At 36.5% G+C, this 24,478-nt stretch overlaps 2 protein-coding genes across 6 annotated transcripts; both read right to left on the reverse strand.

Moving 5' to 3' along the window:
• Nucleotides 1-950: 950 nt before the first annotated feature.
• Nucleotides 951-16,017, reverse strand: LOC129452284 (uncharacterized). 5 transcript variants are annotated; one of them, XM_055216041.2, is made up of 7 exons: nt 15,342-16,015; nt 13,186-13,620; nt 5,045-5,095; nt 4,743-4,957; nt 4,492-4,651; nt 2,950-3,066; nt 1,411-1,544 (listed from the first exon to the last, which is right to left on the reverse strand). In XM_055216041.2, the coding sequence occupies exons 1-6, from the start codon at nt 15,856-15,858 to the stop codon at nt 2,954-2,956; spliced, it is 1,491 nt and encodes a 496-aa protein (XP_055072016.1). In that variant the 5' UTR covers nt 15,859-16,015; the 3' UTR covers nt 1,411-1,544; nt 2,950-2,953. The 5 variants fall into 5 exon arrangements, with proteins under 5 accessions (XP_055072018.1, XP_055072016.1, XP_055072017.1 ...); XM_055216042.2 differs by lacking the exon at nt 1,411-1,544 and having other exon boundaries at nt 1,828-3,066; nt 13,186-13,617; XM_055216040.2 differs by lacking the exon at nt 1,411-1,544 and having other exon boundaries at nt 1,828-3,066.
• A 4,162-nt stretch (nt 16,018-20,179) lies between these two features.
• On the reverse strand, nt 20,180-23,741 carry LOC129452576 (uncharacterized). Its single transcript, XM_055216560.2, has 5 exons — nt 23,455-23,741; nt 22,354-22,674; nt 22,057-22,253; nt 20,978-21,025; nt 20,180-20,840 (listed from the first exon to the last, which is right to left on the reverse strand). Exons 1-5 carry the CDS (start codon nt 23,507-23,509, stop codon nt 20,739-20,741), a joined length of 723 nt encoding a protein of 240 aa, XP_055072535.2. The 5' UTR covers nt 23,510-23,741; the 3' UTR covers nt 20,180-20,738.
• Between the last annotated feature and the right edge of the window lie 737 nt (nt 23,742-24,478).

Genomic DNA, 24,478 nt, shown 5'->3' on the forward strand with positions numbered 1-24,478 from the left:
ATTTACTAAAAGCAATAAATTCTGTAGAAGTATTGCTTATTGTTAGTCCATGTTAACTAATGTAGTTAACTATTCTAGAAACCTTATTGTAAAGCGTTTCCAAAAAGTAAACATAAGCAAAACACTACCAAAACTAAGCAACCTCTTTGTTTTCTTTTCTCTCTAATACTGAAACTTTTATTGTTTAATATTCTGTTAGAAAAAAATTACCAACCACAACCGTTTCCTGAAACTAAAAACTCTATCTGCTCCTTCACATATATAGCTGGTAAACTGCCAATCTGTTCAAAATCTAACAAGCTAATCTGTTAATGCACACCGAATACTCATTTAGAAACACTGACATTCAGCAATTATTAATCACCAACTAATGCAAACAGTCAGGCCGTATAGTTGTCATGTCAATTTTAAGAAAAAATAGGCCCACTAAAGTCAAGTTGAGACTTAACTTGAAGATGGACCAATCATCACGTCAACATTTACCTTGTCTTTAACCCTGATGTGCTATCATCATGCTACCATCTGCCCATATAATGCTGCATTTCTACTAAGGCTTCTCGGATCATAATTACAGTAAACAAGAGCCAGCATAACCAAATTGTTATTAGAAATGTGACAGTATGAAACCGGTGTAGTAACAGTAATCGACGAATGTATCATATTACCAGAACAGTCTAATTCCGCTTCATTTAAATAAACGTGAATAAAATGTGCTGAGGTGTTTCTGAAAACAAGAGAGGCATCACAGGAAGATGTTGTCGTCATGCTTGCAGATACTGCATGAGCAATGGGTATTTAGCATGTCTCCATTTCCGATGTGTGCACAGCGTATGACTTGGCGTTTGTGTTCATAGTTTCGGGAAAATGGTTGCTTTGCTTTTGATTTGACAACAACCTTTGTGAAACTCCGCCAACGCTTCGACTTCACCTGAAGGGCCCAACCCTAACCATATTTTTCATGATTGACCTTCATTAGCTTGTTCAGGTGTGTTTAAATAGAGATGGAGCTAAACTTTATCATTGATACATTGATCCAGACGTTCTGTGCTGAGATCCCGGCTGGATCGGATCCTCATTTATGCCGTGCGACTGCGATGAACTCGGTCCCAGCTGCAAAAGCAGATTATAAGTTCCAGTCTCAGAGATTCCCCTTCTGAACGCAAGCCCACCGCGCTGCCCCGTCATCCCGCCTCGCCTCCGGACGGGAATCAGGCCAGCGTGCTGGGCGGGTGTGCCCTGCGCGGGACCGCCGTTGAATTGCGCAGCCTGTGAGGCCATCAAGCAGGCTTGTAATTTGCGCTTGGCACGCCAGCGGGCCACTCGAAGGCGGGTTTTTTCCCTTCTCTCCCTTACCAGGTCTGCCAGAAGAGCCTGCGGTAGTGTCTGCTCCACTTCACGCCGCCTGTTTGTGTTACGCCCTCGGTTTGCGTTGCGCCCTCTCAGCTGAGTCCGGGTGCGTTTAAATTCATCATACAGATTAAGGTCCTTGCGCCTCGGACGCACCTGTTTTTGGACACCTGCAACGGACAGCTGGGAGTCATCATCTAAATTTGAGAAGAGAAATATACATTAAGTAATATATAAAGCAACAAATTAGATGACAGTTAGATTCGGCCCTCTAATTTCGTACTCGCTAAAAATGACTGGGTTATCCCTGACCCACAACGGGTAAACATTGGAAAGAACACATGTTGGGTTAAAAATGACCCAATGTTGGGTTGTTGTTATGCAACCATTGGGTATAATAACTCAGCAGTTGGTTTAAAATAACCCAGCATTGGGTCAATTTGGTTTTCCAATATTTACCCATTATGGGTCAAAAATGACCCAGCCATTTTTAGAGTGTAAATATGGGAACCGCATGGGGACCACAAGGCTTCACTTCACGTCTGTGTTTGCTGCAGAGTTTCTAGTTTTTTTCCACTACAGTTTTGCACAGTAGAGTGAGGAAAATGGAGTTACAAACAATGCTTTAGGCTGTCGCTCCATACATGAAAAGTTGACCCCCCCTCCCAAAAAAAATCAGACAAGCTTCACCAAATAATTTTTTTGATTTTCCAGAAATCATTTCTCTTATAACCATTCGATAATGCTCCTAAACAATGGTTCTCAAACTTTTCGGTGTGCTGCCCCCTTCCTTGTGTCGGGTGCATCCCTTTGCAGTCCCCCCAAAGGATATTACATAAAACGATCTCCAACTTAGAATTTGAATTAAACATAACATATTAAATTATACAATTCAGTTCTGTTGTTTGGTAGCTATATTTTGTATAAATTTCATAAAACTCGTGCCTCCCCAATGGGGGCCTGCCCCTATTTGAAAAACACTGTTCTAAATGAGGTTTAATGGAAATTTAGTTTTTGCATATAACAGATCAGTTAAGATTCTGTGAATAATACCGTTTCGAAATGTGGCTTTCACAGTAGGTTGCACTTTTGTGTCAGTCAGCTTTTTCCAAAACAAAAATTGTGACTAATCCCCAGTACTACTAAGTAACTGACAGCGTGTATGTCACATCCGCTGTGAGTTTCCTGATAACACGTTCCTGCTTATCATTTTTAGGTCACGGGTCGATAGACATGTTTTTGAAGATTTGCAACCATTTAACATTTTTGGTTGCTGTTCAAAATTACATTCTACACACGAGACACAGATATCACTTTATTTTAATAAATGCACAAGAGACAAGTACCACACAAGTACCCATTTACAGTTTTTTTTTTTATAATAACAAACATTAATAGGTGTTTAAAATAATAAGAACTTGGTGACCAGTTATATAACATGGTTTATACATTGCTTTATACATTTATGCCTATGCGAACCTAAACATTTGTTACTACACATGTTAACTACCATAAATAATGTCAACTTCTAAAAAACAGAACATGTAGATATTAAATATAACTTTGTAGTACAGTCATTCCTTTCAAAAAAATAACACTGACATTTTTACTGGACATTAGGTGACGGCCTGCCTGGGGCCCAGCGCAGGAAATCTTTTATACATTTCTCCGCTTCAGCTTCTGTGGGAGCATGAAGGGCTTTATTCCTCATGGCAGCAGCTAAAAGAGATATAAAAAGTAGTTTATCAGGAAACAGACCAACAATGTAAGACATTGTATTTAATCTACTAAGACAAAACTACAAAATTGCATTAGTATTTTACGTTCTACAACCTCAATACAAAAAAAACATAATTGTTCAAGTCGTAAACATCTGTACTAACTATGTTACCAAACAGACAAACCTTATTGTACATGCACAATACTCCATAAAGCCCTTTCAATACAAAGGTGAACCTTTAATTAAAAGAACCCAATGTATTTAAATGTAAGCAATTTGTTTAGAATTTATTTGGTTCCACTTTATATTAAAGAGCACCTATTATTTTTCAAGATGTTTGGACCCTACAATAAAGACTCCAGCCATTCCTAAGACAGACTTATTGGACATGCCACTTTACTTCTCTTATCAATGTGATGTCACACAAATAAAGACCCGCCCACAGCTACTGACTAACAGTCTTGCATTACCATAGTTTCCGCTCTCAGCAAGATGTACGTTGTCTGTCATATCTCAATAGAGAGATATTATTGTCTCAGACTGTATTCACAGAAATCAGAGGTATTTTAACTGAAATCTTGTTTGGTAAGGGAGTGAGGAGCTGTAGCTCATTTGCATTTAAAGGTATAGAAACAAAAACAGCACGTTTTGCTCCCACCCACATAAAGGGGCATTTTGGACATGCTATAATAAATGATCTGTGGGGTATTTTGAGCTGAAACTTCACATAAATCTCTGGTGTGCCCAGAATGTGCCTATTACATCTTGTAAAAATGTGCATAATAGGTGACCTTTAAGTGTCTTTGTACCTAGATAACCTTTACAATTAGGAATGATAAAAATCTATCGATTCATTAACTTCACCCCTCATTCAACTAATCACTACTATATAAATTAAAGGCAGGGTAAGCGTTTTCTGGTAAATGTATATATTTTAAATCACAAAAAACACGCTCCTACCCCCAAAATTATCTAAACACTCATCCTACACCAACGTACGCAACCCAGGAAATGACTATGGCGGAATTTGTTGTGCCAGCTGGCCGAGCGTATGGTGTCGTAAATGAGTGAAAGCAACGTGCGTTACTATGGTAATCCAGATTGAATGTGTTTTGGTAGTACTACGTGTTGTAACGTGCCAATTGTTGTGCTCTGTTTGATGTGGAAGGCGGAGTTCCAACACCCGGCAGAGGTTGGACAAACGCCTGAAAACAGTAGACTTGCTTAAATAATTTTTCATTCCACCCCATAGAGGTTTGATAGAACGGAGCACTTTATCCTCTCCATCATTAGTAGACACGCACCTTACTGCTAATTGGCTACAAGTGTGTTTTGGTACTCGGCCCGACACCCTTTCCTAAAGCATTTTTCAAATACCGCTTATCCATTCTTTAACCAAATTATTCCAATCATTTCAGATGTACCTATTATCAGTGTTCCAACATGTGTTTTATTCAAGCCTCGCTTGTCTCCTCTCCCACACCAGTTGAGCTTTTTAGCCACGCTGGATCCCAAAACTTTGGCACAAATTCTTGATACAGTTTTTCTCATAGTGTGCCCTCCAATGGTAGACAATTTGTTCACCTGGAACAGATATAAAACGTGCAATTATTATTCAAGCATGTTGTCCTTTAATAATTAGTGTGAAGACTTAAATAAATCCAATTAGTCTTACCAACTTCTGCATCACTTCTCTGTCCCTAAGTTGTAGGTCTAATTGGTCAAGATCCTCCATTGACATCACAGGTAGGATACAATCCTCATCATCTTCCTCTTCCTGCAGTAATGGTACTGGGCATCTATTCCCCAGCAGAGCTTGAACCAATGCAGTCAGGTGACTGATTTTTAAACCCATCTCTCCTTGCAACTCCAGAATAGCTCTCTCTACAGCTGCAATACCACAGTTAAATAGAGTAAATATAAAAATGGCAGATTTTATTAGTTTGTTTATATAATAAATGAAGCAATTAAACTTACGGGTACATGGATTTGTTTCGAAACTCCCAGGACTCATTTCTCTCACGTCAGCTACAAAAACAAATGTGTACATGTTAAAAGACGTGTTGCGTAACAAAGGTGAAATTTAAGAAAGCATCAAAAAGAAATGTACAAAGTATTGGCAGTTGATAACTTATTTTAAAAACTTCAAAAAGGCTTTGATAGAATAAAAAATGAATCTGTATATTTCAAAGATTGAATGACTCATTCTACAAAACATGCTTTTTGTGTGGAAAAAATAATGACTTTAATTGGGTGCTTGTGATAAACACAGACCATTTTTATACATTGTGTTTTCTTTTTGTTAGAAAATACACATTTTAATTAAATGAATAGAGGCAATATGTAAGAAACAGTCTTTAGTTTTGTCCTCACACTGTAAGCGATTCCTTGTTGCACTTGGATTTTTGGGTTTAATCAACTTGAAATTACAATTAACTTTCTTGACTAGTGAGGAGTTGCTATAAATTATAATTTATAAAAAATAAAGTTGAAATAACCTAATTGAACTTATTTTTTATTTATTTATACTGTAGCAACTCTTCACTAGTCAAGAAAGTTAAAAATGAACAGTAGTTTCAAGTGGATTAAACTTACAAGTTTAAGTGCAACAAGGATTTTTTACAGTGTGTGTGTCAACCCTGTTACCATCAACCCTGTTACCTTTGCACTAGTTATGTACTGTATCAGCATAAATTAAGTCTTATAGTAACATGTTAAAGCTGCATTGCACTACGCAATATATTACCATTTAAAATATTCTGTGTTAAGTTTAAAACTGCTAAATAAAATAAAAAAAAACAATGTGACCCTATGATAAATGTAAAAAGTATATACAGCTGCCATTTAGAGTTTTAATTAAAAAGTAAAGATGCTACACTCACCTGTTTATGATGAGTGACTCTTGACATGACTCGCATCCCAGTCATGGAAACGACTGATGAAGTCATTGCTTCACAGCCTCATAGAAAAATCTGTTTTTCATTGTTTTTTCTTTCATTCTAAAACGTTACATTATAAAGACGCATGTATTAATATTCAGAAGAAGGGATTGTAATCAGTTTATTTGGCTCATTCTCAGGAATGATTTTCACATCCACTGGTTAAAAAAATACAAAAATAATAATTTACTAAAAAGTTCTTCAAATGCACTGAATATTACAAATACACAATAATGCAAAGAAACTATGTAACAGGGTTGAATGCAATTTTACAGGGTTGAAAATTATAACAGGATTAAAGGTGCAGTTTGTAAGATATTTGCAGTAAAATATCAAAAAAAACACTAGGCCAGTGTTATATATTTTGTCCAACTGATTACTATCAATATCTAAAATGTTTTCAACTACATGTAAACCGTGATAAAATTGCCATTCTAAACATTGACACGGGGCAGTGCAGTCTCCTGTCAATGACGTTAATATCCACATGACCCTTTGTTACTGCCTTTACTGATGTAAAAAGCACATGACAACAGTGTCGTGTACAAATGCGGAAGTATGCGTTAGCGCCTGTCGAGCTACTCGCTTGTTTATGGACTAAGATTACTCTTTACCGTCTGCCGCTGGTTGTGTCAGCAAAGACAGCTCCCGTAAGCGTACGGGCCAACCAAATGACCCAAGAAGAGTTTGGGGCAAGACGAGAGAAAGAATAAGGATCAATATCGATGTTGCATTATCTGGATGAGGAAGCTTCGCAACAACATTTAACTAGACAGAGATGCTGATCTTGATTGTGTTTTACGTGATGGGTGAGTTGTTTTGATTCGTAACCCTTCAAAAATCGTATGCTATTATATCGATCACAAGATTAGTGTGTAGACTGTAATCAGCGCGTCTTCCCGCGAATGATATAATGCACATCAAGAGGTATTGTACAGCAATATAAATGGTCATTTTAAGACACTTACTAATAGAGTAGAGTTTGGTACTGTACAGTCTATCATTTTTTTTTAACATCATAACCTCACAATAAGATTTGTACTGTCAATACATTATGTGAAAAAACATTGTAGATTGTAAGTTTGAACACTCAATTCTGTGCTCTGTTAACACACCATCGAATTTGGACTAACAATTTGAACATTATATATAACCTTACATCATGAAATAAACCGATGTCATCAATCGCAACATTTATAAGACTTGATTACCTTATCCGTCAACGTGTTTTCTCGTTCGCGTCGGATTGATGGCCATCAGCGGTTGAGTTAAAGACAACAAATCACATAATTCCATGTTGCTTCAGAGCGTCATTAATCTACGTCATTTGTTTTTATTGCCGTTTTGGCGCCATCTAGTGGCGAATTCTACGTATTCCACCTTTAAGGGGACTGCAGTTTTAGTGAAATATGGAATAATAAATTAATGAGTTCGTCCATCAATTATTTATTTACTTTATTAACATATAACCTCAAACTAGAAATGGGAGGTCACATTTCCAATCCTGTTCCAGCCTCCAACATGTCTGCATGTATATTAAGCAATTCTTAACCCTGCAGGGAGTGCTGCAGGATGACGAATTTTTATAGGCAAAACCTAAAAGCGACTTAACATTTAAGCAATTCTGGTTCCAGTGTTCCAATGTTTTTTGTATGGAGTTTTAGTAACTCCTTAAATAAGATCGTGGGTTAACAAAGGCCCAAGATGTTTTCACGTTTTATTGTACAACATAAAACACACCAGTAATAAACCCACTTTAAAGTGTCTTTAAAATGGCGGGTACTACATGGGACTACAGACTAGTCAGTGACTTAAACATCATCACGCATAAAGATCTCAAAAACAGCACAACATGGGCACAAATCCCCACAAACATTCATCCACAGAGTATTTCCTTATCAGGGGACATGTTTTCAAAAGTGTTTAATAAAGTTTTAAAGAGCTGTCGGAAGCTTGTTGGTGATGACGTTGACGTTGTTGGACAAAACGTGTAAGTGCCAAAAAGTTTTGTTAAACACAGAGTTTATTTTTCCAGTAATCCAAAAGTTTTGAAGAGGGAACCAGTGTCCCGCTTACTTCTGTGTTGGCCTTAAAATTATGTCATCTCTATTATCTGGTTGAGATATTAAGGAAGGAAGGTGGTCCTTCGTGAGAAAGGTTTGACACCTTGTGCTAGATCATTCATATAAACAACAATGCATACATACAAAGAATAAACATCCATGTATCGTGACCCAGGGTTTTTTTGTGAATTAAAGTATGTGAAGATGTCATTGGGAAGATCATGTCTTCCCCACACTTCTGGATTACCACAGTCAATATCACAGTCTTTTCTTTTAGGCTGAAATATTGTGACACTTAATTCACATTTCAGCAAGCAATTTTACTAAGTGCCTCAATTGCAATCTGGTGGAGCCACACCATAGATGTAACCACTGGTAGGTGGCATGGCATCCTCTCAAGGGCTTTGTCAACCTCTTCGCATTTTGTCCTGATGCTGAATTACGAGCACCATCAGACCAGATTCAGGTTTGTCCGTAGGGCAGGCGATTATTTCGAAAAACAGTTCTGCTCCTCCGACGTGCTTTTGCCTCCCTCCACTTCTTGCGCCTTAACCTCTGTGCCTTCTCACACAGGTCACCAATTTTCCTCCTTTTCCCTGCCTCAACATCTCTCTTCCATCTTTCTCGCTCCCTGTTGAGGTACTTTTCCCTGCGAACAGGATCAGCATCCCTTCTCGCCCTGTACTCTCTCTGTTTCTCAGCAGGTGTTTTTTCCATTACAGTGTCTGTAAAAAGGAATCCAATATGAAGACTTGCTCAGCTTCTTCATATTCCAAATGCTTTTTAAAACTCCGTATATGACTTAAAGGATAAGTCCATTTTCTTAAAAGAAAAATCCAGATAATTTACTCACCACCATGTCATCCAGGGTGTTGATGTCTTTCTTTGTTCAGTCGAGAGGAAATTATGTTATTTGAGAAAAATTGCAGGATTTTTCTAATTTTAATGGACTTTAATAGAGCCCAACATTTATTACTTAACTCAACACTTAACAGTTTTTTTCAACAGAGTTTCAAAAGGACTATAAACAATCCCAAACGAGGCATAAGGTCTTATCTAGCGAAACGATTGTCATTTTTGACAAGAAAAATAAAAAATATACTTTTAAACCACAACTTTTCGTCTAGGTCTGGTCCAGCGCGACCTAACGTAAATGCGTAGTGACGTAGGGAGGTCACGTGTTACATATATAAAACGCACATTTGCGGACCATTGTAAACAATAAACTGACACAAAGACATGAATTAGTATCAGTTGACATACAACAACGTAGGAACGGTCCTCTTTCAAGACACTGGGGCGGAGTTTCAAGGTCGTCCTTTGTGATCTCTTGACGTCATGACGTATTGCGTGGGGTCAGCTGGCGCATCACGACCGGATCTACATGACGAGAAGTTGTGCTTTAAAAGTGTATATTTGTTATTTTTCTTGTCAAAAATGACAATCGTCTCGCTAGACAAGACCCCCATGCCTCATCCGGGACTGTTCATAGTCCTTTGAAACTCCGCCGAAAAAAACTGCTAAGCGCTGAGTCAAGTACCAAATGTTGGGCTCTACCAAAGTCCATCAAAATTAGAAAAATCCTGCAATGTTTTCCTCAAAAAACACAACCTCCTCTCGACTGAACAAAAAAAGACATCAACACCCTGGATGACATGGTGGTGAGTAAATTATCTGTATTTTTCTTTTAAGAAAATTGACTAATCCTTTAATGTATCATATGCAAATTCAAACGTCATATTTGTTGATATATTCCTTTATTATATTGATATATAATAGGTTGATATGACCCTTTTGCATTGACGTGGTTCTGTGGTATAACACTTCTCATGAGCTTTAATGATGTCTAAATTGTGTTTTTTTTTTCTTTTTTAAGTAGATAAATTGGTTGACCTGCAGTGCCTTAATTAAGGCACTCGCAAAAAGGGACCGAGGGTGAGGCCTGGTTGAGCTTTTTGTCAGAGAGACAGGTTTTTTCCTCAGATTTTAAACCCTTTCTTCTCATTCAGCTATAGCCGTTTTATAACAAGATAACAAATGGTTTTATTCTGTTGCAAATGCAATCACCCCTAATGCCATAAAAATCCATTGGAGACTTCATCATGCACATTAAAACTGATGTTCTTTCTTAATCTCACAATTAGATTGTTTCGTCTAGGCTAAAGTCTCAATTACAAACTAACAAACACTCTGATCAAGTTGTGCTTGTGTAACCAGTCCTACCCAAAGCCGTTCTCTGTGTGTAACTGAAATCAACGAGCAGTCCGGCACGAAAGTCAGGTGAGATTTTCATTTTGCACAGCTTACACTCAATAGCTTTCCTCCATTGTGATTCCAGAGCTGGTTCTGGTCAATTACATTTTTTTATCTACATTTTCATAATCTGACACAGATGATCTGACAAGCTTGACCTGTTCAACTAATCAGGGCATTTCAACTACAGGTGCAGTGTGTAAATTTTAGCGGCATCTAGTGGTGATGTTGTGAATTGCAACCAACGGCTCAGTACACTGCTTACCCCTCGCTTTTGAAACACACGGCGGCCATCACCGGACAAACATGTCATCGTCGGAGACAACTTAGTAAAAAAAGTTTGTCCGTTAAGGGCTTCTGTAGAAACATGGTGGCACAAAATGGCAACTTCCATGTAAGGGGACCCTCTGTGTATGTAGATAAAAACGTTTCATTCTAAGATAATAAACAGATAACAGTTTATTATGAAAGGTCTTTATACACCCCTGATAATATAGTTTTGTATATTTATTTTGCATTTCCTTCAAGAGATCCTTCTTAAAATTACACACTGCACCTTTAATAGAGACTGGAACTACAGTAGCCTCTTTCACACAGTAATTCTGTTAAATTACCATGAATTTACCAGAATAAATTTACCAGTAAATACAAAAATGTGCTGTTCACACATGCAGTGACGTTCCGTCTTTTTACCAGTAAGACATCATTCACACATCAGTATCAAAATACCGGTAAACTTGGAGAGAAAGCGGAAGTTACATGTGCCGCGCGGCCGGCGAGCTCCGTGTTGTATTTGTAAACAACGGCGGGTTATGACTTAATATCCACGGTCCGTATTTTGTTGTTTTCACATCTGTGGCAAACGGTTGCGAAGTTGCTCGTGACCAAAAAAATTGCGGGAGGCGGCGTCAACCTGCGTTTGCACATTAGGCTTCACAGATGGTGTGCTAAGGACGTCGGCAATATGGCAAATAGACGGTAAGCTGTTTTAAACAACTTTGGTGAAGAAATGTGGATGTTAACTTCAGTTGTGCTCGACTTTTAAACAGCATGTGTGTGGAAAAAGTCCGTAAACAGTTCGGGGGTAAACGCGTCACCTGTATAAAAAACTTTTTGATTGGCCCGATCTGTCAGCGCGGTCTGACGTCGTCCGTTCTAAATGCCGGTAATCCTATATTTTTCGTTCACACATAACGCTTACCGGTAAATTACTGGTAATCTTACAACCTGTCTTACTGGTAAATTGGGAGCACTGATTTACCGGAAAGGTTCTGTTCACACATTACATGTTAACTGCAATTTACCAGTAAATTACCAGTAAAGACTGTAGGTGTGAAAGGGACTAGTGTGTTACAAACAGACTGGGAAAAGAGGTGCTGCAATAATGTCATTTTTTTGGAAATCTTTTCACACACCAAAAATAGAATCAAAACTGTAACTGTTTTTAAGATTTTGAAGACCTAGCTTAACCTTTAGGAAAAATTTAACTGATGATGTCAATGTGTCGTCTTGCTTTATTAACACAAACATTTTCAAAAGCAGACGTATAAACTTTAAATGGGTTTGACATAGGGATGTCAATTTATGCAATTTCCCATATTCGATGATAGTTTAAATTAACGATCAATCAGTCGAATAATCGTTAACTGTAATAGTGCAATAAGCCTATGTGGCATATAGCCAATGACATAAAAGTGTGCATAAAAACGCCAGCTTCCTCACGCGAATTAAAAGATTTTATTTTGTTTAAATAAAATGCTAGTGGGATTGTAAAATGAGTCAATGTAGTTAGTGTTTTGATAAAAATCATCAATTTAATCTCGTAATGAAATATAATTACTAATAAACACAGTGTATATCTCCGCCTCACATGGGCACTCTGCACGTCGCATGAAAGTCTGTGCATCCATGACAAAATAAAAGTTTCATTATAATCAAGTGTTATTTTTCTAGTTCTCTTTCCAAGTCATTGATACACCGTTTGTTGTAATTATATCCAAGCACACGAAGGGCACTTTTACCGTTGTCACCTCAGCTTTGACCTGTGGCGTACTTTCAGCAAAGATGCTTATATTATGAAGATTCCAATTTCCATTAGAAAACCAGCCAGTCAAGAATAATAATCAATTATATATGTTGCAGGCGTCCAGAGTGTAATAACAGTCATTTACAGTTTACATTTTAGTTTCTTGACAGAATTTAAGATTACATTTAATCTGTTCATTAAAAACGGCTTCTGGTTTCCTTCCCTGTGTAAAGCAGCGTTAGCAGCGTTGCTGTGCTAATCTTGCAGACTTCCCTGCGAATGCGAATGCCATTTTGTTGCGTTAGCAGCCAGCCTCATCTGGCCTTGATGTTAAAAAGCCCAAGTGTATGTTTGGCATCGAGCATCATTGTGACCATACACTTTGCTAGTTTAACTGATTTCATTTTTTTCACCAGCTGTATGTGCTTTACGCAGGCGCAGCACACACGTGCTTGCTTTTCGACAATCGTTAAGTTTTATCGATTTAATTCTTATCGACAATTAATCGAAGATCGAATAATTGTTAACATCCCTAGTTTGACATTTTGAATAAGTGTAAAGCTGTGATCCTGTGGGATTACACTTCTTAAATTTACATTAAAGCTTAAGTATGTCATTTTCATCTTAGCTTAATATGGATAGACAATGATGAATATGTTATTCCTCTTATGATGAAAGCTATAAAACTATATTTACAAAGGACCCAACCCATATTATAGATTAAGTGGTCAAAAAATCTGTTAGAAAACAATGAGTATTTTTGCTTTTCTATCTTGTGATGCAGAAATGACATACTTCAGCTTTAATTAGGGATATAATAAGTATTAAAATACTTACAGGTGGATGGGTCCAAACCGACGAAGGCTGGGATTGTAAGTTCTGCTGAGGTGCTTGGACTTTGAAGAGCCTGAAAGGATCCAGGTAGATCTAGTGGGACCCCAAGGTCAGGTTCTCCCACTTGTTGTTGAAGTTCATGGTTGGGATATTCGAATCTTGAACTGCTGGCTGCCTCTGAGGGTTCATCCTTCACACAGACAATCTCAACCTCAGGCTCCTCCTTTTTGATCTTAAGTGATGGTGCTCCAAAGTTCATTCTGACTGCAGTTTGGGATGGATCATCAGTCATCATAGATGTCGAGAGCATACCGGTGTCTGGCATGTCTGTGTGCTCAGTGTCTGCTGAAGTCAGAGGGTTTTGACCCCATATTGGATCACTAGTCTCAGATAGAAGGCCTTGACTGTCCACCAGTTGATGGCTTGAATGATCAACTGCTGAAACAAAATTAGTCAGGTTTAGTTTCTGTTGATTTGAGATGAGTACACATGGAATTATATACAGTTAGGTCCATAAATATTGGGACAGAGGCTAGTGCTGTGTTCAAAATATCGATACGACGATACATCGTCACGGACGCCTGACGATGCGCGCATCGATACAGCATCTTCCGTATCGATTCTGTATGAGAGACAAATATAATGCCTAGAGTAAGACATTTTTTCTTTGTAAAACTGTTTAAAAAAAACATAAGTATTAACTCTGAGTTACCCTAAAAGCTAATAAAAGAATGGCAAAACTGTTACAAACCCGGCTTATTCAATGTACAATAAACAGATAATAATAATAATAATAATAATAATAATAATAATAATACTAAATTCTGAACAAAAATGTCATTCAAAATAGTCTTGTATCATGATGCGCATCGTATCGGGGCCCTTGTATCGGGATACGTATCGTACCGGGAAATTGTTGGTGATACACAGCCCTAGGCACAGAGGTGTTGTTTTAGCTGTTTACCAAAATGTATTCCAGTTACAGTCATATTATGAATATTGTCTATTTGTGGATAATGCCATTATCCACCACTGTTATCATATATAGATGTACAAGATTTTTATGTTGCTGACCTCACCAGTGTGTTTTTTTTTATAGTCAGGATGTACCAAATTGTTGATCTGCCCACTCTTAATGTTCCTGTTATCTCTCTGATGGATTTGTTGTGTTTTTGAAACCTAAATATGGTCTGTATCACTTGCATGGAGTTGTCCCTGAACCTAATAACTTCGGTTCACAGCCACAGCTTCCAAATGAAATACCACACTTAAAATTAACTCCAGACCTTTAGCATGAGGAAATTATTTAACAAATAGACAATACCTGTCCATAAAACAGCTTTTAAGTCAACTGTCCCATTACTTTTGGCCCCTTTAAAAAGGGGAAGCTACATATTAAACGGCTGTAATTCCTAAATCCTTCAGCCAATATAGATGTGAATACCCTCAAAATAAAGCTAAAAGTGTGCAATGTAAGCCAATATTCATAATATGACTGTAACTGGAATACATTTCGGTAAACAGCTAAAATAACACCAAATGTGCCTCTGTCCCAATATTTATGGACCTAACTGTAATGCTTTCCATTAAGTCGTGTAACTTAAAGAATTACTTCACTTTCATAAAAAAATCCCGATAATTTACTCACCCCCGTGTCATATGTTTGTCTTTCTTTGTTCAGCAGAGAAAAAATTATGTTTTTGGAGGAAAACATTCCAGGATTTTTCTATATATAGTGGAGTTTTAGGACCCTCAACAGTTTACAGTTTCAATGCAGTTTAAAAATGATCCCAACTGAGGCATAAGGTTTTTTCTAGCGAAACGATCGTCATTTTCTGCAAAAAAATATGTACTTTTCAACCCAAACCTCTCGTCTTAAAAATATTTGGGTCATTCCTGTTACGCAGCAGTACATTTTCCCAACCTCTTCAGTGTACATTTTTAAATGCAAGCTTTAGTTTGAGCAGATATTGATATTGAGCAGATTGATATGACCTTGACAGCAGCATACCTTTGAAAGTCTTTACACCCTTTACACATCCTAAAAAAAAAATCAAAACTATTACATAGATAGGGTTTACTAGTATAACCCGGTAACTAACTAGTAATTGCTTGCTAAGTACACTGTTTATATCAAGAGAGTCTGGTTTGTTTTATACCTTTGTGGGCTGATGAGCCATGGATCTCTTCAATATGGATATCACCAATATGATTCTCACTTCTCATTGGCTCCTGTATATTTTGAGGTTTAGACACGTGCATATGCTGTCTAACCCATGAAGGTCCGGCAACAGGGGCAGGTTCAGTAACTCTAGGTCGGATGCACGGGTTTGAGGCTTTTGTACACATTGACACCGTGCTTGTTGGCCCTCTTTGGGTATGCACGCCTACTGATTGTGTCATATCTCCGTGGTACAGTCTGTTTTGATCTTTAGCAGTCAGCACGGTGATGTACTTGCGCATTGTTTTCATCTGACTGCGGGACGTCTCCAACATCCTCCTGATGTTCTCGTTTTCCTTCTCTTTCGTGTTCATCTCCCGTTTGATCTCCTCAAACTTGAGGCCGACCACTCGGATCATCTCCCCCAACACGGTCTCCACCGCCACGTTCACCGCTTTCTCAATGACGGCGCCCATCTGGCCGCGCATAAGAGAGATGGTCAGATTCACATCCATGATGAACGTCTAGCTGTTCGACGAGTCGATTAAGGGATATTTGATAAGCTGAAATTATTAAAGTTTGATTTATCGGTCAGTATTTGAGTATATTTGTGTAAAACGAAACCCGTTTGCTAGATAAACACTCAGGCTTCGTCCGCCATTGGTCACGCAATGACGTCACACAGACTGAGCGGCAATAACATCCGGGTGACAAGGTCAAACCGTGGAAACACGTAAGAGCGTTTTAGCTCAATATTTCTTGGTAAATGTATTAAAAAAAGTGTTACGCCACACACGGTGCATTTAAAGCGTGTACGTTTTTTGTTATTAGAAAGAATATACATTTCAGTTCGTAGAAAAAGCGTATGCAAACGATGGGACTGGTGACGCGTTCCGGAAGTGACCGTTGTTGACTAGAGGAACGATTGTTTAAAATCACGTTGGACAAACACAGCTCATTGCGTTCCAGCTTTCCTTTATTCATTATTGCTTGTGTAATTTTAACTACATATTTTATTTAATATGTGTATATATAATATATTTATTTAGCAATGACACCACTCAACTGTGAGCTGTGGTTCCACCAAACTCCAACATCTTTATTCGTTTAAAATACTAAAATAACAGCCAAGTAGCCCTTTTCAAGTGCAAGAAGGGTTTCAAACCTGGCTTCACAACAACATGTTTTCTCCCTTGGTTTAGTTCAGTGGTTCTCAAACTTTTTCAGCTTGCGGCCCCCCTTGGGTACGGTGCATTCCTTCGCGGCCCCCCCAAAGAAAATTTATTACAAATTTGTTCTAAAATGTAACATTTTGATTAGACAAAACATAGTAAAGTATACAGATTAGTGTTGTTGGTTAGTAGCCTTATTTTGTTTAGGTTTAATAACACAGAATTTATGATTTGAATTAATGTATGTTATAAAATGTCATAAACCTGGGGCCCCCCTGGCACCATCTCGCGGCCCCCAGTTTGAGAACCACTGGTTTAGTTTATTTAGGCCTATGTGAATGCACCAATTGCCCTGGGATCCACAACAAAAAAATTGCTCTGCGATCACTTGGCTAACTTAAAAATGAACTCTAAAGTAGTTTACTTATGGTGAGAAAGCAAACCAACCCAACTGAATAACATCCTAGAACACACCAAATGCACTCTTGACCAGTGACAGGACACTTTCCTCTTCAGCAGTGGCGGCCGGTAAACTCTTCTGAGGGACACAAATTCAGAATATGTGTTCATTGCCTCATGTGAACAATGTGCTTCATGTCAAAATATGTGCCTGCTGCACACGCATTGCAAGGGTTTATAAAAAAAGGCGCTCACATTCCCAAAATACTCACAAGACATTAACTTAACAATAAACTTTATTTACACATAAGATTAAGAGAGTATCTGGCAAACGAGAGCGTATCTTTTTTATCAAAACCCTTTAGATGCTTGTGCAACTGGCACGTATTTTGACAAGGCTCATGATGCACATGGTTCACATGATGCAACAAACACATTTTGACATGACGAGCCACACACATGACGGGCTAAATACATTTGTGACGAGCTTTGCATTGTGCACCCTCAAAAAACAAGTCACCTGCGGCCACTACAAACTTTGGTCAATTTAGAAATGTCTCCATATGAAAGCAAACCAAAACAAAACATGTATAAAGACACTGTAACCATTTAATCTCTCTCAGGACAGTCTACAGGCAGCTTCCGAAAATATATAAGCATATTTATATTTTTTATAATAATAAAGAATATTTGTAATATATTATTTTGTTAATAAACAAACATGTTGGTCACATGACAATTAAAATATGGATGCTTGAGATTATAGAGAGCATTTGATTGGTCAGAAGATCTTATGAGAAGTCAAATTCCTGAATGATGCCATGAAAATCATCAATCCGTATTGGCAGAAGTGAGTGACTTTTTGTTTAAGTTTTGAATGCTTATATCTTCTGTGAATTTTTGATTTGAAGCCAATACTCTATATTCTTAATTTGGACATGTTAGTCATACTAAAAGCCAAAAGCCTTGGTCTAAATACCAAACCATGGTTTTTCAAATGGTATTCATACAAAAAAACATGGTTACTACACTTTTACTATAATAAAACCATGTTTAATTTTAAAAGTTTCCTATACAGCGGTATGTAAACATCCTAACCAACCTATTGATTTGCAAAAAGGTTTAAATTTTTACATAATGACGCACTCAGCATTTGTTTTACTTTGCATCCATATGAATCAGGTTATTTGTGGGACATGAAAAAAATATTTTTTTGGTCATCTTTAATGCCATGTCTGCTTCTTCAATTCAATACACAGAAGAGGAGTATAGCAAACAGAATTTGCAGTACCATTAACACGAACGTAACATGCATAGAAAAACTTGCTGTGATACCGAAATGGATTGCATATTGAAAAAAGTGAATTTCAAAAGTTGGTAAAAAAGTGACTTGAATTTTTGAGTTATGTCAACTTTTTTAAGCCAAAAGTTAAAATAGTAGATTGAATTGACTTGCAAAACCAAGTTTTTTAACTTCGTGCTGCATTTTTTTTACAGTGTAGTAGAGTCTTAATTTTTGTAGCGTTTTCGGAGTGAAACATTAAAAAAAATGTATTTCTATTATAAAATATATACTTTATTGCATTATTTTTATTAATTTAAATAAAATTATTACTATTTTTTACTGAAATAATTAACTCCAGATGCTTCAGTGAAAAATGTTAAGTGTCTTTTTAAAAAAGAGACCAAGATTAGGCTTCTAGACCAAAAAATAGCTATACTTATTTAAAAGTTATAACATCACCTAATAACCCCCACCCCCTCCTATGAGAACTTTTTAGATTATACTGCTTTTAATGAAGTAATGAAGACTTAAAAAGTATAATGGCAAATTTAAAATTTACAGTGAATATTTTTTGATAGTCACGTAATTTTGTTTCTGCTGTTTCACATTTCTTGATACAATAAATTCTTCATTAAGTTTAAATTATTTCATGCATTTAGGAAAAATCTTCAATTCGAAATACAGAGAAGTCTGCAAAACAGAGATACGGTCAAAGTCAGCCAAAAAATAGGTTAAAAATATGTTTACACGAGGAGAGTGGATGTGGTTTGTGGTTGAAGGATATTGTAAAAATCTGTGACAACAAACCTGCTTTGTCCGCGGGTGACAGTTTTCTGCTTAATGTGGAGATTTTTCAGATGCTTAAGATTTGAGTATGTGTCCTGTTGTCTTCTTTACAGGTCACACTCAGTTTGTGTTTGTAAGAGTGTCCATTTTATACACACAGGCATGAAGGAACCAATGTTTAAAACATCTTTAGAGAATATAATACTTTTTTATTTTAACCTGACAAATGCAAACAGAACATAGCAAAGAACCACTTTTGGTGCTATATAGCACCGTTTGTTTTAGAGTGTTGGTACCAAAGACTGCATATTAGTACCTCAAAGATACTGGTACCAAATGTATACATCTTTACATAAACGGTACATAGGAACTTTTTAAAAGGTACCGCATGTCCTAATAACAGCTTTGGACCATTTTTTTTGACATTAGACAGTGTAAGGGCTAAAACATTCTTAAAGGGGCCATGTCACAGGAATTTTTTAAGATGTCAAATAAATCTTTGGTGTCCCCAGAGCACATATGTGAAGTTTTAGCTCAAAATACCATTTAATAATTTATTATAGCATGTTAAAATTGCCACTTTGTAGGTGTGTGCAAAAATGTGCCGTTTTGGGTGTGTCCTTTAAAATGCACATGAGCGGATGAAGTGCAAACACTGATCACAATGATAGTGGTTTGTTGAAATTGAAACTCAATTGCTCTGTGAATTATTATTTTCTCTGCACTAAATGGCAGTGCTGTGGTTGGATTAAGGGGTGGTATTATTATAATAAAAGCTCCTTATGACATCATAAGGAGAGCCAAATTTCAACAACTTATTTTTTCATGTGCTTGTAGAGAATGGTTTACCAAAACTAAGTTACTGGGTTGATCTTTTTCAAATTTTCTAGGTTGATACCAGCACTAGGGACCCAATCATAGCACTTAAACATGGAAAAAGTCAGATTTTCATTCCATGGCCCCTTTAAGATGCAACACAATGCAGTAGTCTATTTGAACTCTCTCAATAAAAAGATACAAAAGTTGTCACCGGGGCGTTACCTTTTCAAAACATACACTTTTGTATCTATAAGGTACACAAGATTAGTACCTAAATAGCACATATTTGCATCTTTTTAGAAGGCACCGCCCCAGTGACAACTTAATACCCTTTTTTTTTGAGAGTGTACCAATAAAAGGCACTTAAACAATAACAAGTGTTAAACCAGATATTATCATGGTTTATTGATCCATGGGACCTACAACTAAAAACATGTTAAAACAAGAATATAAAATATGATATACTTTCTGCTGGACATAGCTACATTTAAATGAATAGGGTAAAGTACATGAGTTTATACATGAAAACATTCATCAATAAAAGACAAGACTGTGTGCTGGTGTATAATAGGCAGATAATGCCATTTAGCCATATACAACAGCCATATACATGCAATTAATATAAAGTCAGTGTTTTTGTGCTGTGATATTTTTAGCTTGCAGCTTAACTATATATACATCCAGGAGTCTCAACGTGTTGTATATAGCTCAGACAGCACACATTGGATAATACTGTTGAAAGCATTCTGTTCTGGATGCTGGTCATCAGCATTGGATGTTGGTTGGGCTATGTTTTTCAACCAGGGTCCATGGAAACATTTTCCCATTAAATGTTCTTTGTTAACTGAGATCACCATAAGGACCATACTGGTACACCAGTTAACTCTCCATTATAAACCAGTCTGAACATTAATGGTGATCTAAGCAGATCTTTTCAGCAGTTGTGGTTTACATCTCTGATGGATCTTTCTTTTTTCTGCACCTCACGCATGTCAACATATTCTGTGTTGTCTGGATCATGCTGTTTTACTTTTCTCTGAAACAGATAAAGTTATTTTTAGTATTTCTATAAAAGAAAACTGAGGCACAAACACATCATTTCTCAAATTTATTTAGATCTATGTACTTTCATCCAGCAACGGCTAATATGTAAGTATATATATGGGCTCTTACCTGCATTGGCACATAGGTGAGAGTGTCAGAAGACTCAACCTTTGTAGCCTAAAAAAGACAAATAAATAAATAAGTGCATACTGTGAGAGAAAAGGTACAAAAGTTGTCACAGGGACGGTACCTTTTAAAAGGGTTACGAATATGTACCTTTTAGGTACTAATAATATGCACAAAGGGTACCACCACAGCTGTTGTGCCTTTATTTTTAAGATACATAACAGCTTTTGGCAAGGCATCATTTGTATCATTATATCATTACAATCAAGGTTTAAATAACTAACAATTGATGCATGTATTGAATTGTGATTTTAGTCAGTTTACTGGAGTGAAGAATTTAAAAAGATTTTTACAAAAGAAAAACGTTAGTGGTCCATTAAAAAAAAAAAAAAAAAAATATATATATATATATATATATATATATATATATATATATATATATATATATATATATATTAATACATTATGTATTTAAAAACAAGACACTAATATAAGATAAAAGATTAGTATATACCAGTGCTTCTCAATTATTTTCTGTCACGACCCCCCTAGGAAGAAGTAAACATTTCCCGGCCCCCCCAACTCTCCTCCGCGACTGTAAATAGTATAATTTGTCTATAAAATGACACATCTGCAAAGCATTGTATCCTTATTAACATTAAAGAAAACACAAAAAAAGAAATATCAATCAACTTACAACAAAGAATAACCTTATTAACATTGTTTTTTAGTCTGTAACAGAAAAGACTTAAAATGCATCAATTTGCCTGAAATAAAAAAATCAATCCTTATTTACAGTATTTTTTTGACCATTTGATACTGAAAAATTTAATTAAATATAATCAATAAATAATAATAAAAAACTCAAGCGGCTTATCAGCGTGTTTGGGGTGTAATGTCTTTAAGTGACGGTGGAAAAAAATCACTTCCTGAAAAAGTTTTTTCCCCGGGGTCTCACGCGCCCCCCCTGGTGTCGCTTCGAGCCCCCCCTGGGGGTCCCGCCCCACTATTTGAGAAGCACTGGTATATACTAATAAACCAACAGAAATGCATATGAAATTAAATGACATATTAAGAATTACCTTCAATCTGATGTAGAGACCGGTAATAACTGCACTATAGAGAGAGAGGACCGCCACTATAACAATCATACCAATGATTAAAAGGGTGTATATGTTTCCATGTGAGGTCTCGTTTGTCGGCGGGCAATTCTCCTGCCCTGGTGTCTGGGTAGGGCATACACACACCTTCGTCGGCGGAGGAAAAGGAATATTGGAACCTTAAAGTAATTAAATGGATATAATTTTATATTACATTGGTCAATCTACACAATTTCTTACAATTTTAGAACATAACGTATATAAGTATATATTACTTACCATTGAAAAGCTTGATTTCCGGACCTTCCCTAGTTTTTATTGGTAATGGCCTTAATTTGGAAATCTGGCACAAAAACAGTTGATCTTTGTGTCTGGCCTCCGGTTTCCTTAAGGTGAATTTGAATTTGTTGTCTGTATGATCCCAATGGCACTTATCATTTGGGTTGTCTTTTTTAATCTCACACACAGTTTCGCTCTTGTTCATTATTAGCTTGGCTTCCCATTGGCCTTCCTCTTTATCATGCACACATGTGACACTGATCGATCCATTTTCATATAGAGTGTGGTCCATCGGGATACTCACGCTAAAATCTGAACAAACTGAAATAAACAAGAAAATTACATATTTTTGTAAGTTCAAACATCTTATCTTGCGGTTACGTTTTATATGTGAGGTCACTGTGTTTTTGCCAAGCAAGATATGGAACGACAACTATGTTGTGGCACAACATTCCTTTTAAGAAAATCACAATCCAACTAACCCTTAAACGAAGGACAAATGATAGGTTGTTAAAAACCAATAAATAAGCTTTCCATTAATGTGTGGTTTGGATAGGACAATATTTTGGTCAATATACAACTATTTGAAAATGTGAAATCTGAGGGTGCCAAAAATATTGAAAAAATCACCAAATGAAGTCCTTTGCAACTGCATCCACTCACAAAAATAAAGTTTTATATATTTTCGGTAGGAAATTTACAAAATATCTTCTAAAGATTTTTACATAATATAATAATGTTTTTGGTATAAAACAATTTGTCTCATACAATGGCGTATTGGCTATTGCTACAAATATACCTGTGCGAATTGGTTTTGTGGTCCAAGGTCACATATTACCCTAAATGTAATCCTAAAGATAGGATGTTAATATGACAATGAAGTTGATCCAGATGCATGTCTTATTTGGCAAAATGTAATAAACCCACTACTAAAATGACTTCAAAAGTGTTTTTGTCAGATTTTGCAAACAACAAAAAATGTGCCAGGTCTTAGGATGTTAAAATTATTCAAAACTCGTCAAAGCTGTTTTTGTATAGGTTAATATGACAGACGTACACAAAACAACAGCATAAGTAAGGTATCTTTGTTTAGCTTCTTACCATTTTGATGTATGAGAGAAAGGATAAAGATGAGCAGAGTGAATCTGTCAGTCATGGTAACGTATCCTTGTCAGTTTGACGATGGTGTGATGGTGGCTAAAGCATTTTGGTTTGTTTTTACTGGAGAGAAAAAAAACAGGAAGTATGTGGGTTTTGTGATCAATATCACCCTGACACCCACAGATACTGTAAGTCTTACTTGAGGTGTAAGGAAAAACAATTAAAAGCATTTAAAAGACTAAAAAACATTGTGATGATGAGATCACACACCTTGTGATATTTAAATCCAATGACTGAGGTTTATCTCATGTTTAAGGTGTCCCAGCACAGATGCACATCTGTAAGGAAGTGAGTGGGCAGCTTACTGGTAATATGTTGTTGTTGAAAGGAAAATGTTTGAACTACAACCTTGTTAGGAAAAACCCATATCCTACAACATGAGTAATAAAGCAACGAAGATCCACTTACTTTCATATATTTTTGCATTTTGCATTTTTTCTATACTTTTAATATTGTCGTATTGTTCACACAAGCATAATGCATTTTTGTGTGCAAGTAAATCTTATTTTTTGTTTTACATTAGCAATCAAATATGATCAAATATCAGATATGATATTTTATCTAAATATGTTTTTTACGCTTAACTGGGCGCTTTCTTAAATAGGGCTTAAATCCAAGACTGAAACAAAATACTTGTTTAAGCTGTCTTAACTGAAATTGCACTAAAATAAATTAACATTTTGGCATTGTTTTGTCTCAAGATGCACACCAGTAATGTTTTTGTAAGGTGTGTTTGTAAAAACTTCTTTAATATTTAATTATACCACCCCAATAAGACAAGGGAATCAAGGCAAAGTTATTAGCATGACCTATTTGTGATGAGGGATGTTTGTGATTCAGATACTGTTTTTGTAAAGTAAGCTTTTTTTGTCCCACATCCTGTTGAAATGGCACAAAATGAAAGCTTAGCAAAGAGTGTCATCATCCTGCTCGTGTTTTCTTTATAGGCGAGGTTCACAGAACT

Source organism: Misgurnus anguillicaudatus, chromosome 17 (genome assembly GCF_027580225.2).
Source record: "Misgurnus anguillicaudatus chromosome 17, ASM2758022v2, whole genome shotgun sequence".
In the NCBI taxonomy this organism is placed as follows: domain Eukaryota; kingdom Metazoa; phylum Chordata; class Actinopteri; order Cypriniformes; family Cobitidae; genus Misgurnus; species Misgurnus anguillicaudatus.

Bases quoted from the DNA above. Each gene is read 5' to 3' on its own strand.
- LOC129452284 (XM_055216041.2), bottom strand. From the start codon at position 15,858: ATGGATGTGAATCTGACCATCTCTCTTATGCGCGGCCAGATGGGCGCC. The intron at 5,096-13,185 runs GTAAGTATTTTA...TTGTTTTTGTAG, and splicing joins CGGTTTGGACCCATCCACCT to CTGACGTGAGAGAAATGAGT. The intron at 4,958-5,044 runs GTAAGTTTAATT...GTGGTATTGCAG, and splicing joins CGAAACAAATCCATGTACCC to CTGTAGAGAGAGCTATTCTG.
- LOC129452576 (XM_055216560.2), bottom strand. From the start codon at position 23,509: ATGACTGACAGATTCACTCTGCTCATCTTTATCCTTTCTCTCATACAT. The intron at 22,675-23,454 runs GTAAGAAGCTAA...TGTTTATTTCAG, and splicing joins TTCTCTCATACATCAAAATG to TTTGTTCAGATTTTAGCGTG. The intron at 21,026-22,056 runs GTAATTCTTAAT...TGTCTTTTTTAG, and splicing joins GTCTCTACATCAGATTGAAG to GCTACAAAGGTTGAGTCTTC.